The sequence below is a fragment of the Urocampus carinirostris genome, chromosome 1 (assembly GCF_059441175.1).
Source record: "Urocampus carinirostris isolate Australia breed hairy pipefish chromosome 1, RoL_Ucar_1.0, whole genome shotgun sequence".
NCBI classification, from domain to species: Eukaryota; Metazoa; Chordata; class Actinopteri; order Syngnathiformes; family Syngnathidae; genus Urocampus; species Urocampus carinirostris.
In genome coordinates this window covers 45,512,682-45,530,561 of record NC_142349.1, presented here as the reverse complement: position 1 = coordinate 45,530,561, position 17,880 = coordinate 45,512,682, and the positions used below count along the sequence as shown (strand labels likewise).

Below are 17,880 nucleotides of genomic sequence, written 5' to 3'. Positions count from 1 at the left end.
AGATGTACACCACTAACACTGGGGTTAAGGAACCTTACCCAGTTTTGTGATGCCGATCTCTTGCAGGTCTTCCCAAGTAAGGTCTTTGACAATGCCTATGCTGTCGTAGCCATTTTCTGAGAGTCTTTTGAGGTACTGGGGGAGGCCAATGGCCCCAAGCCACTCACCAAGATCTGCCTGCAACAAAACATGCACAAGTTATCCTCAGTGAATGGGAGACATTTGGTTTCTTACTTTAGGAGTCCTTACTGGAATGTACTCTGGAAGCCAGTCCGGTATATTAAGCTTGTTGATCTCCATAGAAATTTTCTTGCGGTGTCCAGGTTTTGTCACACCAATGGCTGTAAGATCCTGAATGTGAGGCATTGAAAGATCATCAACAGACATTGACTGATTTGTTATGAGTTTGTAGCAAGTTACTGACTGATCACAAACAATCTTTAACCAGTCTGTAACATCATGGACCTCAACCATATACACTGCCTCCCACAATGACACACTACACATGAAGATATCATTTGTTGACCTCAGGTGTCATCCTGCTGATGGTGGGGACATCATAACCGGCATTGATGAAGTTCCCTGCATACTGCTCCAGCTGAAAGTCACTCAGCCACTCAAAGATGGCCTTGGTGTCCTTAAACATGAAAAAGGCAGAACACAGTGCCTCTGTTATTATCAATAATCGTTATCATCATCACTGATCAAATTTGCGACCTTTCCGTCTAGCATCTGCTGTGGGCGAAAAAACTGCTGATGGCTGAAACTCTGTTCTGCGGCCTGCTGCACAGTCACCGTCGGCCTGCGGGGGTTCACCCCACCTAAGCGCAGGGCAATAAAAGAAAAGGCAGAAGAGATTCAAACATTAGGACAACAATATAGTATAAAAGAAGAAACAGAATTGTAAAAATATATAAAGAGAAAGCAAGAGAGCAGAAGAAGGATGACAAGTCTTGAAGGGTGGGCTTTAGAACGGTAGGGAACCTGCGTGATGCTGAGGCTGCTTGCTGAGCGGTGAGGCTCCACAATCTGCAGCAGGTGGCGCAACCTACAAGCAAAATACAAAATTTGTAAGCCTTGACCTATGACAACTTAGGATCTGCTGGCATACCTTATTGTCATGGTTACCATTAGAGGCTATTCCATTGTGATTGTTGCTAAGCGTGTTGTTGTTGTTTAGTGTGTTGTTGTTGTTGCTTTCAGTGCTCTGGCCGCTCCCAGCACTGCGAGTGCTGCCCACGCTCTCACTGCTCCCCACACTGCTCCGGTCTCCTGATAACGACACACCGGGTTTGTCATGATGTGTGATGAGTGCATGAGCCAGAGGAGTGTCTTATGGCACTGTTCATTTGATGTACTACACTGATAACTTGATGTGAGCGCAAGTCTCGATAATACGAGTTTGTGTCTATAGGATTATGCGATTGACGCTGCTGCGAAAGTGGAGATCAGCTGTGTCGTTGGTGGACCACTGAGGGGAGGACTTAGAATGTGCTGTAAGGAATTTTCTTCTCACTGACGCCGTCTTTTTGCTTAAGTCATCATTACAGCATCTATCAAGCTCCCTATGCGGTATTTGTTGGGGGGTTTGTATCGGTGTTTGGACTGTATTTCAAATGTGAGGTGTGTAGTTCAACGTGTCGTAAAAAGTTGAAAACGAAATATTTTCTCTATTAAGTGTGTCTTAACATTGATCATATTAGTTCAAAGAGTCTTTATAATTTTTTTTCATCGCGCCCATCTGCTTTTATCTTACTTTTATCATCGGTGTTCTGGCCACAGAGCGTATTAGGCTGGAAAGAAGGAGTCGGGAGAGATAGCGTAGAGGATAATAATTTAACGTGTGTGGTCATGGTTTTGTTTTATTTCTGAATAGAAATGGTGAAAGTAAGGAATGGACCGTTTCAAAGACAGTCCAAATGCCCACCCAAACCCCCCAAAAAGATGAAGAAAGAAGAGTTTATTTGAGAGCGTTTAAGAGAGATATTTACGGACACGCACAATTCAGGAAGTTTGACAGAGGCTGCAATGATGGTTTCAGGCAGAAGATGGCGTCAGCAAGGAGAATATTAAGAAGTTACGGACACCGCCTTAAAACAGGCTACACTAACAAAAAACCATGGGGACGAGCATAAAATCACTCTCTCCCTGCCCTGCCCTTAAGTCCCCTCTTTCCTCCCTCTTAATGTGTTGCGCATCCTGAAAAGTGTTGCTAAAAGTAAGACAAAAGCAGATAGGCCCAGTGAAAAAATCGATTAAAGGTCACTTGAATTCAGTTGGGCAACGTTAACGCATACATAATAGAGTAATTAACTTCTTCAGGACACCTTAAAAGATGCACGGCACCTATAAGAAATTAGCGTCTTGCATTTCCATGCGCATGCCGTATTTCTTAATGCCTCCATATTTGTTCTTCACACAGATACTAAATCCTAAGCAATGTGGAAATCATAATATAGGCTGACATGAGGTGAGTAGAGGGAAGCTGCACAAAGTAAAGAAAACAAAAACACAGTAGTTTTGCCTCTTAACTGCTATTTGTTCAAAGGCGGCATTATTCTTCAATATCAAACATGCATACCTTTCCACAATGACGAAAATCAGTTGCTGATTTATACATTTGCTGCATTTTTTCATTAGCACATGGACATGGAAAGACACAAACATATGCACAATTTTAGATCTAACGACGTTCAACTTCTAAGCCAATTGGAAAAGTACTTTATCAAGTAACAACGCCAAAGAGACCATGAAATTCAATGCAAAAGAAGCAAAGTACATTTTTACTTTGTAAAGTTATAATCTCAGTTGAAGGCTTTTTTTAAACGTGATTTTTTCACATGGGATATTATACATATTGACAAAAATGTCATTGAGAAAAATGTTGTCAGGTTGCTACAAAAAGGCAGCATGTACAAGTGAGGATATGAAAGCAGTTGAAGACATGAAGAGAGGAGGTGTTGTTATGACGAGAGGAGATAGGGCGGGACAAGGCAAGCGTGTAAGGCAGGGGTCGGGAACCTTTTTAACCTGAAGAGCCATAAAATCCAATTAACTCGATTTTTATTTTGTTTTTGTTTTTCTCGAATAGATCGCCACACTATATATTTTAAGACAAAATTGAATAATACTGCAAAACCTGCGCTCTAGACAAAAGCTAACTCTTAAACTCATTTTAATTCACTGTGTGCAGTTTGACAATTTGATCAAATGTATGAATTAATAATATTGCCAGAGCCTGTGTTCCATATCAACAAATATACCACTTTAAACTTGTCTCCCTTCCGCAGTTACTTAAAATCGTTGAGGCTCATTTTGACCGTATTTTTTCGTAAATAATGGTTTCAAGACAAGGTGCGAGTTCTTTGGTAAAAATGTCACAAAATACTGCAAACGAAAAGTTTACAGATGTACAGATGTCCCTTCTGCGCAATAGGCGCTGTGAGAGAGAGGGAAGCATGCTGCAAGTTCAGAGATCCGCCACCCCAACCCCTCAGCCAATCAAATTGCTCTGGGTGCTTGGCTTGTGTTTAGGGGTCTTTACAGTGTGTTCCATGGGTTTTCATCATGAAGTGTTTCAACAGTGAACATACATTGTTAATTGAGCTTTTATATAGAATATTCCTTGGGGACGCACAGCAAAAACTGTGCACAGGTATGTTCGTGTAAGACCGTGACTGGAAACTGCAGTTAAGATTGTGCCAGGTATATACTGGACAAAACTTACTAACATTTAGTTTTGATTTTGCCTTGCATGTACTGTAATTGGAGTGCCTCCAAGAAGATTAGCCCGGGTGATATTTTAGCTCCGAGCCAGACGTACTCATGTAAAGAGCCATAGGTTACCGACCCCTGATGTAACGTGTCCATCGTGGATGTGTAGCCTCGAAGGGGAGTGATAAGCCGTGTTTTTGGGGAGTGGTAAGCCGTGTTTGAGGGGTCTTACCAGGACACGAGTATCTGAGCACCCAGACGTCCAGGAAGGGACGCCTGGACAGAGACGGGGGACTATGATATGCACCTAGCGGACACAAAAATGGCTGAATTCCGTCTGAGGGTGGGTCTGCATGGAGGTTGGTTTTGGGACGAGCACAGTCTCGCAAAACATCTGTTGTTGATTTTCACGTCTACGGATGAAAACTGGAATAATGTCGATTGTGTATGTGTGCGCACATCTGTGAGGAGGTTATAAAGCGAAAGGCTAGAAGTGCCGGCGTGGTCGGTGCTACGGCAGCACGGCGTCAAGTGTGTGCATACCTGCGGCCAGGACAAGGGGGACACACAAGGAGTATGAGTCGTCACCATGAGGGGCCGAGCTAAGGCCGGCAGGCAGGGCGTTTCTGGAACGGCGTCGAGCAGGTAGGGAGGCGTGACGGGAGAGGGTGCCCCCTACAGGGCAATATGAGGATGCATAGTGGCGGAAGGCCAATAAAATGGTCCGTTAGAGCAGCACTTCGCAAGCACAACTAAGCCGAGGCACATTTTTGACATTAGAAAAGAGAAAGAGGATCTATGCCAGCCTGTGGGTATTGCAGTAAATGCTTGAAAAAGTAGCAGAACGTTAACGGAAAATTAACATATTCTAATTTGTGTTTGCTGAATTTTGTTAGACACACTATCACATCAGTTGAATGAGTTATTTTTTAAATATACAATTTTGAAAATCCTTTTGTGAAATGTGTCAATTTTGCTGGAAGCTTAGAGCAAAGGTGACGAAGAGCTCCAAGCAGGCAGGTGTAGCCCATTGGCGTCAAATTCATGGCCTGCCAGATTATTTTGTGTGGTATGTGAAGGTTCAAAATGTCTGAGCATCAAGGATTTAATGGTTTGAATGGACTGCTTTGAGCAAAAACTACATTTTCCACAATGCCTGTCGACTATGATACCCGCAAACCGACGGCTCAGTCCCACTACTTTGCAGGGTTTCCATATATATGCCAGTCAGTGGAATTATACCAATGCAGCTGTAATGTTTTTAACTTGTATAAGTGATAAGTCCAGGAGTTCTTTTTCATTAAAGAGTAGTTACATTTATAATTTACATCAGGGCCTATGAGAACAGCAGTTACGCTGATGTGGCCTTCTACAAAAATGACTTTGACATCCTTAGCTCTTATTTGAAGAAATGTGCAAGTATTTATCCTCTTCATTTTTCATTGTGATTTTATGCAGATGGAAAAGACGTTAAGTAATATTCTTAAACCAGTTTACAATCAATTAACCCGTTCAGTGCTATATTGTATGAATGTTTTTAGAAGCATTGTCCCAGAGTGCCAAAACGTAAAAATATATATATATTTTTGTTGCATTTAAAAAAAAACAATTTCTTAGGCTTTGGCGCTGCTCAACAGTAAGTATCAAGCCTCTAGGAATGTTTTCAGCATGATTAATCACGATTAGATTGCAGTAATGGCGTTGATCAGATCTTTGTCCACACATAGAGGAGCAACTACTTCTCCGTGTTGCTTTGCTTCCTCTAACCAGCAATTGAGAGTGTGTGGGTGGCTCTTGAATAACCAAAATCGTGTGATTAAGTCATCAGAAAAGTCAGGTGCCGAAAAGTACTCACAAAGTTCATGCATCGATCATGCATAAGTTCAGTGTTCTAGTCATAAAATGTTATTTTGCAAGCAAAGAAACCTTGTGTTAAACCTTATTTAGATATCAGAGGTATCACAAATGCCAAAAAAAAGGACCCAAGTGAAAGCTCAGCTTTTATGTAAAGCAGTTTTTCTCTGAGGTTTTCTTGGGAACAAGAATGTTCAATAAACTTAGTGAAGTTAAACTATTGTTAACTAAATAATGGTAAAAGCTAGAAACCTTCTTTTTTTCTCAAGAAAGATGCAGGTTCAAGCTTTCTTTTCTATGTCCTAATCCTATATAGCTACGGAACCACATTTTCCATAGGCCTTCAAAAATTAGTCAAAATGGCAAAAATTGGCACCCGCAGTTCCCTTTTGAGAGAAACGTCTGGCACTGAATGAGTGTGTCATGTTTTAGTTCTAATCATTAAAATAATGGTTGAGTTGACTTTTTACTTTTAGCACCATTTTTCACTTGGCATTATACTATGAAAGTACAATGGTGTCAAAAAGTACGTGCTTGGCTCAGTTGAGCTTAGGAAACACTATGTTAGAAATCAAAGATGATGAGAAGCACATGCAGGAAGTGCACGGGATGACTGGAATGATCTGGTGAGGTTGTGGTTAAATCACATGATTGGACTGGTCGTCACATTGATGGAATTGGGACTCACCGGCACGCCGACTGAGGACCTCAACGATGGAGGGTGGGAAGAAGCCCACGCGGTCGGTCCCGTGCTGACTGTCATGGATGTGACCTTTCCAGCGACCGTCAGCGTGCTGTTCCAGGACCTGCCGTCACAATATTAGCTTCGCATCTGCGCTTGCACGCCGATTTCTAATTCCACTTGTGAGATGCCACTTGGTTCAATGGGTAGGTTTACATGCAGGGAATAGTCCGACTGGGATACGAATTCTGATTTCTGGACCACCGGCTGAAACGTTTACAAGAATTGTGACAAACAATGTCGTTTGGGGGCAATCTGATCAAAAGGGGCAAGCATGAGTAGTGTCTTTAAGCAAATAGACGTTTCTGTATTTAATTTTAGAATTTTTTTTTTTTTTTTTTAATGTTTCCCCTCATATCTTGCACCACAATGGAATATTTATTGTGCTTGTTTCCTTCTTTGATTCAAAAGTGTGCTCCATTAATGCATCTCATGTATTTACAAGTTGTACTTATACATTGGTTGCTGAAAGCATGGACTTACACTGTATAAGTATGTGTGCAACTATTGTATCTTTTTCCCTGGGAACAATAAATAAAATAAATCCGTCCCAGATAATTCTACCGATACACATGAGACTTGTTTAGCGTTCTGCTTAAGCGCGTGTTAGAGGTAAGATCGGGCCCAAAAAAATTCAGCCCGACCAAAACCCACGGGTATTAAACCCCAAACCAGCCCCGACCCGACCATTAAACTTGATTTGAGGGACCGAGCTCGAAACTAACCCTAATTCTCATATTTCATTTGTGGGACTCAGGAGGATAATGAGGGTTGATTTGGGCCAATCACATGGACACGGGCTGCCTGAGAGGGGGACAGAATCCTTTGCGCTCCACCGTGTGTTATTTGTCTTAGTACAAGTCCACAATTCTTTGCTGTACAAAAAAAATAATGGGTACAAATAGTTGGATCAGTCAAATGGGTATACATGCTCAAGTAGTTTGAAAAATGATAGGACTAGACCAACACTATCAATGCGACTATTGTCTGCATGTAAATGTACTAATTGTTTGTTTAGTGTTTAGCTATTTATTTTAATTTTTTATGGGGGTTCAAAGAAAAGAAGCTAAGTGACAGAGAGAACTAAACTTGTTACCTCAACATAGCAGGATTGATCTTATTCTCATCTTACCGTGATTACATCTCCAGCGCGGATGTTAAGGGCAGTGGGATCATGAAGGTTCCACAAGTCCTTCAATGCTCGCACCTGGAGGACACCCGTTGCGTCTGTGGGGTCAATGGGGAGATAATGGCACCACTTTACAACAAACACAACGCACTCATCATGCATCAATTACACACGCTGCACACCTCTGAGAAGTTGCTTGATGTCTCGACTCGCATGTGAGGTTGTGAACTGGTTGACAATGTCAAGAGCCGTTTGGTTGTACGTGTTCCGGATGTTCACATCAACCCCGGCCTAGACGAGCGAACATAGAAGCGTGTGCACACAAGGGCGCATCACATTTAGGCATATACTTAAAAGACTTGTGAGAAACGTTTGAAGCAGCAGCAAAGTGGGTCAGACCGCCTGCAGCCCGACATCTTTGCATGAAAAGTAGTATGTGACGCGGCACTAGCTGTAGACAAGTTAGCACGTTGACTTCACGTAATCAGTTGTCTGGCAGGCAAGCGGGCAAACTCACGTCAAGAAGAAGCCGCACTACTTCAGTTTTCCCATAGAGGGCTGCCTCATGCAGGGCAGTGCCCGACTTGGTGGTGGCGTTGATGTCGATGCCCGCCTTTAACAGCAGCCTACACGCATGCACATACATACACACAAATAAAAAACTAAGCTTTTATATTTTTCGACACCTGGCTAGCTTTGGCCCCTGGTAGGTTATACCCAAGACGAGTCAGCAGTCACTGTTATGACAAGACACATAGCTGGGAAACAAGTGCCAGGTCGCCAGTGACGCGCTCACCCGATGATATCTTTGTGACCGTTGCGAGCAGCAAGGTGCAGAGGCGTGGTAAAGGCTGAATCGCTGGGCTCCTTCCGCTCTCCCTCCAACAGCGCTACCACCATGTTGCTACTCAAAAGAAGCTGGGCCACCTGGGACAGACATGAATGGCCAGTCATAGTCTGGACCGTTTTGGATTTTGGATTGTTTTGGATTTCAAATATTTCAAATTCCCTTTGTTGAATCCGTACATATGTAATCTAAGTTCAAGCTTCCGGCAAACAACTACAAGCATGATTTATGAAAACACAAGATGCAGCAATGGAGCACTTTTTGGGGGAGAAGACAAAACAAGCATGGTACTTTTAATTTCGGTGAGTGACATAATTTAAATAATCTTTTATTTAATTTCAAATATAATTGCGGAAATTGTGCCTATTCGCATACTGATGGCGCTAGGATTTTTAGTCAATTGCTATTGATACAGCTTTGTTTGTTACCGTACTAGTGATTTAAAGGAGTGGTCAACAATCACCGGGCCACGGACCAGTGCAGGGCCGTGAGTCGTTTGGTATCGGGCCTCACAGAAATAAATAAAAATTTCCCTATTTTAGAAAAAAGTTATTTTTTGCTTATACTGTATATAACTAACTTTCTTTTCTCCAAAAGAACTCAAAAGTTTGGGTGCGCGTTAAATAGTAGAATTTCACCATAAATGTGCAATGATAGATCAGTCAAAAGATATTGCTGACCACATCGAATGCAGCAAGAACCCAAATTGCGACGGAAAGAGCACCAAATCCTAACCACTAGGTATATAGAAGACATAAATCTTAACTCAAGGTACCATGTTTCTGAATACAAGGGGCAGTGATTAAAACAATTCATTGACAAAGTAAACTATGAACACAACAACCAAATAAAATTTACATTGTAAATTTAGTGGGTAACTGTATTGTATTACGCAGAGGATTTAGCTTGTATGTTATTATTATTGGTATTACTATGAATGTCATAATTGAGCCAGGCCGCAAGAATATTATCAGACATTAAACTGTTGGTTGAAGGTTGGGTGACCACTGATGTAAAGTTTTTGTTTTACCTGTCAAAAATCCAAATTCTGATCCAAGTTAGACAATTTCCTGCATGTGCATGTATCATTTAATTAAGTGGTAACTTGCAAATGAAGTTAAAAATTGGCATGCAGGCCCAATTAATAGATCCAACAGCGCTGTTTTTAAGCCAATCAGAACATGAGGCAGATGACAGCCCTGCCCCTTTTTGTGTCAAACATTAATACATGGCAAGTTGGCTTCACATCTCAACGTGCACAAGTTCAATAGGAACTGAAACAAAGCTATGTGTTCTAGAGTTAGTGTTTTATTTTCATTACGTTAGCGTTGGGTCGGTTAGTTGTCAGTGAGAGAAGTTTGTAAGTTTCTACTTCCGCTTTACTTGCACTTTCTTCAAGTATACCACTGCGCTCTCATTAGCATAGGAAAAAAACAAATACAAGCCAGGTGGGGCTTTGTAATTCAAGTAAAACTTGTAAATTATGAGATGGATAGGCTCGTGATGTACTTTACATATGTTGCTCACCAGAAACTTGGAACGGGTGGAGATGGTACCACTCGTTTTGTGAATTTGATGTGCTTGGGTCTCTCATTTGTATATTCTCTGTGTACCATTATTTCTCACAAATATTAATCTATTTCTATTTGTAGTTGGTACGGGAATTCCGACTTACTCATAGATCGCCAACATTTTGCATCCACCCATGAAAGATCATTAGCGTCTTTGGACATCTTGATGCCGTGAATATAATATATGATATAATAATTGAGACCCTTTTCTACTGTCTTTTGAGATAAGTTTGCATAATAAGGAAGAAATGATACGGCTACGCTATCAGGAATAGCGACTAAAGAGTCGCTTGCTGTTGTTTCGACTGCTCCATTTGGTCTGCGCGATACACGTATATCGTAACTATGGTGGGCGTGGCTAGCGCTCTCTGATCTATTAATTGATACGCTGACATTGCGGCAGCAGGCAGGTAATGGAGCAGCATGCCTACTACAGTCACTGGAAAGGTCACAACGAACAACCCTGCATGTAAACATACCCACTGTCCTATAGGCTGTGCCTCACTTAACAGTGACAAAAGAGAGTGAAATAGTTTGCATGGGTGATTCCGAAAACATTTAGCGACATTTATCTTTTTAAACCCCTGAATAACTATGCAACACACTGACCTTGACGCGGCCAAACTCGCAGGCAAGGTCAAGCGGCGTCTTCTTGGCCTTGTTGACAAGACACGGGTTGGATTGGTGCTGCAGGAGCATTTCCGACTGTAAACGGCAGCAGACGGCCATCGTTTGAACCAGCAATGTGTTGTACACAATGGTCAACCAAATCAGGACAACCAGGCGTTTGCTCACCACTTGGTAATGTCCGTACTGAGCGGCAAGGTGCAGAGGAATGTGCCCATCCAGCGAGACGCCGTTGACGGATGCTCCTGAACGCAGTAACATCAGGACAGACTCCGACTTGCCCTGCCACGCTGCATAATGGAGTGGACGCATTCCTTCATGAAAGAGAGACTTTTATTTAAAGGTGGTGAACATCAGGAAAAAACTACAAGTACGGTACTAGAATACATCGTTTGCGGTGGGCAACAAAACATTTTAAAGGCTTTGGGTGGGTTCTACCAAACAACGATTCATAAGAAATCAAGGATGGCCAAATTTATGTTCTTTCAAAGTTGTGACTGGGAGAGAGAAAAACATTTAGAAATGTATTTATACGTTTTGGATAAATATTTATTTCTTTTGAACAGTAAATGGTTGGATCGCTTTTCTTTTTCGTCCACTACCACGGAGGAGGAAGTCGCCTAACTCTTGAAGCCAATCTTCCAAAAATAAGTTTAACTTAACTTTATCTTTATGCCTTACAAGAAAGAATTCACTTAGTACAGTAACCATATGCTTGATTATTAAGTAAATAGATATCCATCCATCCATTATCTGCACCGCTTATCCTCAGTAGGGTCACGGGGGGGGGGGGGGCTGGAGCCCATCCCAGCTATCTTTGGGCAGTGGGCAGGGGACACCCTGAACCGGTTGCCAGACAGTCGCAGGAAGTAAATAGCTAGTTCATCTATAATCAGAATGTTTTTGCCACATACTGATTAATAAAATACATACACATTTAATAAACTAACTAAGAGGAAATATGTGCTGCTGATGCTCTTGAGAAGGCGTTTGATCTTACCATTGCTGTCCTTAACATCCACGGCGGCCTGCGCCTCCAGTAGCGCTCCCAACAGCTCGGCTGTGCCCGTCAGGGCAGCGTGGTGAAGCGCAGAGAAGCTGCCAAACAGAAACAAATCATATTTTGCCATGCTCATTCTTAGCTTTCTAGCAATCTTCCCTAGGTGGACTAAAGGGGTATTGCAGCTACATTATGTCACAAAAGTGAGTACAGTGGGACCTCGGTTATCGAGGTTAATGGGGACCAAAACCACCCGCGATAAGTGAAAATCCGAAAAGTAGCGGCGCACCTAAAAAAAAAAAAAATATATATATATATATATATATATATATTATTATTTTTATTATTTTATTTTATTATTATTATTTTTTAGACCCAGTTAATGGGAACCAAAACCACCCGCGAAAAGTAAAAATCTGCTAAGTAGCGACGCCCCTTCAAAAATGCTTTAAAAAAAAAAAAAAAAAAAAAAAAACAATTATTTTTAAAATTTTATTTTATTCTTATTTTTTTTTAGGCCCGCGAAGCTCTAAAATCCGCGAACGTCGAAGCGCAAAGTAGCGAGGTCCCACTGTACAACCCTCACATTTCAGCAGAAATTTCATTATAATGTTTAATGGAACATCACATTACTTTGACACAATGAAGACAAGTATGCAAAATAAGGCCATGGCTTACTCGAAAAATACTCTGGTCTGATGAGACAAAGATGAATTTATTTGGCTCAGATGGTGTGACTCGTGGGTGGCAGCAATTGAGTGAGGAGTACAAACGTGTTTGTTTCGTGCCTAAATTCAAGCAGTGTTGGTAATGTCATGGTTTCAGTTTGCATGAGTGTGACTGAAATTAGGGAGTTGCATTTCAGTGAGGGAACACAAACTCAAGCGTGAGCTGTGAAATACTGGAGCAGGGAACAATCCCATTCTCCAAAAACTTGGTTGCAGGACAATGTTCCAGCCTCACAATGCCCTCAGATACACCTTTTAGATGACCATGGCTTTTCTAAAGGGGTTAAGGGTAAAGGGGATGGACTGACTAAGCATGTCTCCAGCTGAAAGTGGAGAAGCACGCAATCTTGAATATCCCCCAGCTCAGTCGTGTTGTCATGGAGAAGTGGTAGAGCATTCCAGTGGCAATTTTGGATGCTCTGGTGAAGTCCATGGGCAGGAGGATTAAAGTGGTTCTGCAAAATCAATTTGGCCACACAAAATATTGAACTTCAGGAACTTTTACTTAAGGGTGTATTCACTTTTGTTACCAATGATTTAGCTATTAATGACTATATTTTGAGTTTTTTGAGGGGAGAACTGAATTTACACTGCTATATAAGATTTACACAGACTACCTTTTACTGTGTCAAAGCAATGTTTCTCCAGTGTATTTCAATTTAACATTAGAATGAAATCTCTGTAGAAATGTGAGGGGTGTCCAACATTAGAATGAAATCTCTGTAGAAATGTGAGGGGTGTCCTCACTTTTGTGTCATACTGTATGTGAATTCATAAATTACTTTCTCCAACTGCTAGGCCCTGATCCGAAGGCCAGTAAGGTTTGGCTTATTATTGCTTTATTGACACGGTTATGGTCACACCGGACATGAATTTGGGGTTTTGTTTGAATTAGAGTCCCTGTTGTTCAAATGGGTGCCACAATTGGCTGTTGGGTGTTACAATTGTCCCGTTGGAAGCGAGGGTCCCTGCTAGGGCCTACCAAAGCTAAGCAACGGATGCATCAAACCAACTTTTTGCGCTACTGCAGGTATGTCAAACATAAGGCCCGCTCGCCAGATCTGGCCTGTTGGATAATTTAATCTGGTTGACATAAATATCTGAGTAAGTCAAAAAACAAGCGAATCTCTATAACATTTTTGTAAAAAGTTCCGATTTTTTTAGATAAATGTAAACCAATGTGCTCTCTGGCCACTAGAGAAAGGTAATAGTGTAAAATCGCTGATGTCCAGCATGCAGACTAAACGAGTCAGAACTAGAAAAATGAAACATTCTCATTGTGATGTTTCCATCTAAAAATATGACGCAGACTTTAAAGCCTCCTTTGACACAGGGCAAGGCGTACTAAGTGACTGGGTTTAGGTTTCAAGGTTGGCTGGACCGTGATGGCACGGAGGGGGAATGGGCTGCGGACTAAGGTGTGACATGGCCACTCATGAGTCGCTGCACAGAGAACGAGAGGCTGGGCAGAGAGACGAGGCTGGAAATGGCGCGCTTTGACGAAACACCATGCCCTGAGGCCTTGCTTAAGCCTGCCGGTGACCCGGCCGCACCGGGTGACTGCATGCCCGACTTGTGCGCACAAACCCCTCCATTGCGCTCCGTGTTTTAATAGACCCAGCTTTGTAGTTTGATGTGATGTAGACTAATCTTATTGCCCATGAAATGCAAAAACTTTTGTATTTTTTTTTACTTCAACCATGCAAAAATTATATTTTTCATAGCACCCATTTGAGTTTGTCTAACGTGGCGAGTTGGTTCAGGTGTAAAATTGCAATCGCTCAACTGTTAAAATCAACAAGTTAAATCTAGGCTTTAAACACACTTCAATCCTATGAATGATGATGTCTACGTATTGTTTGTTGAACAGCCATTGCAACCTGGTCATCCTGGAAGGGGGATTACATCATGTGCAGTCCCCTCTTAAGGTTTCTTCATTTAGAGTTTGTCCCTGCCCTTGTGTATGTTTTAGATCAGGGGATGGTGCAATAATAGTCAATAGTTTGCAATGATGAAATGAAATGAAATGAAATGAGACTTCTTGTGATTAAAAGCTATACAATTAAACATGACTTGACGTCCAAAGCCAAACGTAAAAATATTTTATCCCCATCTTTTATGAATACATGTGTTTGGTTTAGAAAATATCTCTTGTCATCCATAATGAAATTATGAAAGGTGGGTTAGTAATGAAGGCTGAATGATAAATCATAATACTGAAAAATGAAGCTTAAAATTTTGATTTGACATTCTTTTACTGATCCACCCCACCTGACAACAGAAAATCTGGATCTGGCCCAAAAATCAAACCGAGTTTGACATCCCTGCGCTACGACATCTGCTATGGCCAGTCAGAATGAACAATGTTCAACTGCAGTCCACTACGTCATGTTACAAAGATAAGATTGGAAAATCCTTCACTACATAAGAAAAGGTATTGTGCATAGAATACCTTTTTCAATAGAGTGAAGATTGAACATTGCTGTTTGAGATTTGACATTTTTTGCACTGCTTTTGAAGAAAAAGACGGAAATAAAATTGGATGTTTTAACAGGATTTCTGAATAACTGATCGCAAGGTGGAAGATTAAAACTTTTTTGTTCAACCCTATCATATTTTACTATATGGGGTTTTTAGGGGTTTTTAAGGGTTATTGATCTATCTTCGTTATTCATTATCCATTATCCGTAATCGGTCAGTTCATAATACGCTACAAAGCCAAGGAGCCGGGACTCTTGCTCTCAGCCAAAAGGCTAAGCTAAGGTCCTAGCCCTAAAGCCTTGCTGCGATCATTGCGAATGCACCGTTCCCGGAGGTACTGCAATACCGGGCCGATGCGTGGAGTGGACAGAGCAAGCTCTTATTCCATCTCCAGAAATTAATGCAAAAATGAGCTCTCAAGCATAAGGCCAAAAGGCCAAGCTAAGGACCTAGCATCAAGTACACAGTCCAAAAACAACAGCCGGAAGGCCAAGTTTAGGTCTTAGCAATAAAGCGTTAAAGGCCAAGTTAAGGTCCTAGCAATATGTCATTTATTGCTTATTTCTTAACAACAATTGAAATGGGTGTTTTACACTTGATTCATATTTTAAAATTCAGGCCGGGAAACTAACATATTCCTGGTGAGTGTTTTTATGATAGAAAATAGATTGTTTATGCATAATAGGGCAATTAAAAAGCAATTGAGGTTAATACACAAGGATGTGTGTTTATCAGTGCAAATCTGAGTTTGTGCTCGTGTATGACCCGACCCAAAGACATGTGACCTGACGGGACAAAAGGCACTGTTGCATAACACCACCATTTATGTGGCTACGGAAACAAAATTGCCCCTGGCAAAAGTGCCAGTAATGTTACAACACAGACACACATGCTTATACATACAATCAATCATCAGTGAAAATCCCTCTGGGTGCATGTTGGCGTTTGTAATAGCAGGAAGGAGTTGGGTCTGGGGGGACTTGGGGAATAGCACAGGGTTGTTCACCCCTGTAAGCAAATGATACGTGGCACAATTTACTTAGGTCAGAACCCTTTCAGGTGAACCATCAAGTGGAAGACATCTGTATTGGAAGGAAGTTTTAAGGGTAACGGGTGTTGGAGTGTATGTTGAGTTGTTGTCCTGGATGGCTTTGAGGAATGTATCTTTGTCACCATGACGACACAAGCAGCTGGTGCACGATTGTTGTCTTTTTTGTTGATAAGCCATTTGATAAACACAATCACTATATTCCCAATAATTCAATAGCAAATAACACTTGTTGCCAGGTAGACCTTTTGGAAATGTTCAGATGTTCAAGCAAGGTAGCCCATCGGACCAAGTTCAGCTGGTGTAAATTAGCCAGGCTGACTTTTTTTCCCTTCCACTCTGACTTGGGAGTGAATTGGTTTAAGTGTGGTGTGTTGGTTGTGCCTTGTTGATGTATATAACAGATTGCACGTTTGAAACGGTTATTCCCATTAATCATCCTTCTCACGTGTGGCATCTAGCAGAGTGTGGGAGTTGGCAAACAATCTTAAATCTTGCCGTGTGTGCCAGCCTTAGAAAACAAAACAAAACTTACTCCAGTCATGCATAACTCGATGTACCAGCACCTCTGGACAAGAGGATTTTGTTATACGAGAGGTATTTGGAACAAAAATCTTGCTCTACGTATGAGGGCGATGCAAGCTCCACAAAAGGAGGCTTTGATAGCTAGACTTGAACCTCTGCACCGTGGGGCTGCGCGCTAACCACTATTACAATTAGTCAAAATCTACTATTTGTACGCTATTGAAACAGATGGCATCAAGACTATAAAACTGCTCAGGGGCGTGACTGTCTATTCTAAATTGAGAACCTCTTTACATGACAACATGGAGAGACTTTTGTTGATGTGGATACATAAAAAATAAATAAGTGGAAGATACCGTACCGAAAAGCAGATGTTGCTGTCCATCTACAGTAGATGGACAGCAACATCTACAAGGACCTACAATTTAGGCAGCGTTTAGGCAGCGTTAACAGTGTCATGTACAACCGCAAAGGATTTGAAGGCCAGGCATGGCTGGTTTAATAAGATCAAGAAGAGGACTGACATACCCTCTGGTACGGCAAGGGGAAGCGGCGAGTGCAGATAACAAAACCGCCGGAGAGTTTACGCAGCGCTTCGCCTCATTAATATAAAAGACAGAAAATAAAAAAGTATTCCGGAAAAAATGTTGGTGTGTACGATCATCTTATGTGACAGTAACTTTAATTTAAAGTGTACAGTACATGCTTACGTCTCATCAACAGACTTTCGTGCTCTGCCACTCTTCCTCCACCCCTCGCCCCACTCCATGCACAAAACTCTATTACGCTAACCACTGCAGTCTTCCTCCATGGTACTCATATTAAACTCTGATCATCTTATTACTGTATTCTTATGTTCAATTAAAATGATAAATATTTAGAATTAACTTGGATGGTTTGTAAGGGCGAGAACTGATTAATTTGTTTTGAATTATCTAATATCTGGAAGTTTTAATTGATACACCAGAAATTTAAGATATGAGCACAATCCAGGAAGAAATTAAGCTTGGATGTAGAGGTATCACTGTATTACTTTCATTTTGTTCCGCCTCTTAAAAGAGACCCACATTAAAGGGCAACCAATTGGCGCCCAACATAAAATGGCAACTACTGCTGACTAATTTTTTATGGTGTAATAATATGTCAATACTTTATGGGTAATGTCATGTTGATTATCATTTTTCATTTATCAAATGACAAACATTGGTTCTTGTGTGTGCATGTGTGATTACCCGTCTGCATCCTGGTAGTTGACGTTGAGTCTCTTTGTGGATCCTAAAAGTTCTGCAAGAGAAAAAAACTAAGATCAAAATAGCAACCAATCAGAAGGAATAACTGATTTTACGCCACCACCACGAAAAAGAAATAAGGAAAAAAGGAAATGCTAAAAGTATGCGCATGCGCGCACACACATCATGAGGCAACACACACATGCACTGCAGACTGCGCTGAGATAAAGGAGAGTTCGGGGATCCCTGCGGTAAAGCGGTCGTGTTGCTTTGATATCGATGACCCGCTTTTCCTAATGAACCCCAAAAACAACTGCACACTCTTCCTCGTTCTCATCATCACTGAAAGTCTTAGCAAAGATGGTTTGTATGCAACCGTGCTGTA

The 17,880-nt window shown here is 41.5% G+C and overlaps 1 protein-coding gene and 1 pseudogene across 3 annotated transcripts in view; both read right to left on the bottom strand.

The window, feature by feature from the left end:
* Positions 1-17,880, bottom strand: part of caskin2b (CASK interacting protein 2b) — a 36,871-nt gene that overhangs the window by 3,494 nt on the left and 15,497 nt on the right. For 2 of the 3 annotated variants that reach the window (XM_088341807.1, XM_088341815.1), the window contains exons 3-18: positions 17,499-17,550; positions 11,485-11,582; positions 10,653-10,798; positions 10,467-10,562; positions 8,236-8,366; positions 7,957-8,065; positions 7,622-7,730; positions 7,443-7,537; positions 6,257-6,374; positions 4,258-4,389; positions 1,112-1,272; positions 985-1,048; positions 718-821; positions 527-637; positions 250-351; positions 39-177 (exon numbers count right to left, since the gene is read on the bottom strand). In XM_088341807.1, coding sequence (XP_088197933.1) covers positions 39-177; positions 250-351; positions 527-637; positions 718-821; positions 985-1,048; positions 1,112-1,272; positions 4,258-4,389; positions 6,257-6,374; positions 7,443-7,537; positions 7,622-7,730; positions 7,957-8,065; positions 8,236-8,366; positions 10,467-10,562; positions 10,653-10,798; positions 11,485-11,582; positions 17,499-17,550 — 1,767 coding nt within the window. The remainder of the gene's footprint in view (positions 1-38; positions 178-249; positions 352-526; positions 638-717; positions 822-984; positions 1,049-1,111; positions 1,273-4,257; positions 4,390-6,256; positions 6,375-7,442; positions 7,538-7,621; positions 7,731-7,956; positions 8,066-8,235; positions 8,367-10,466; positions 10,563-10,652; positions 10,799-11,484; positions 11,583-17,498; positions 17,551-17,880) is intronic. The other variant, XM_088341823.1, reaches the window with a different exon arrangement.
* LOC148374867 (U2 spliceosomal RNA) lies at positions 15,006-15,138 on the bottom strand (annotated as a pseudogene).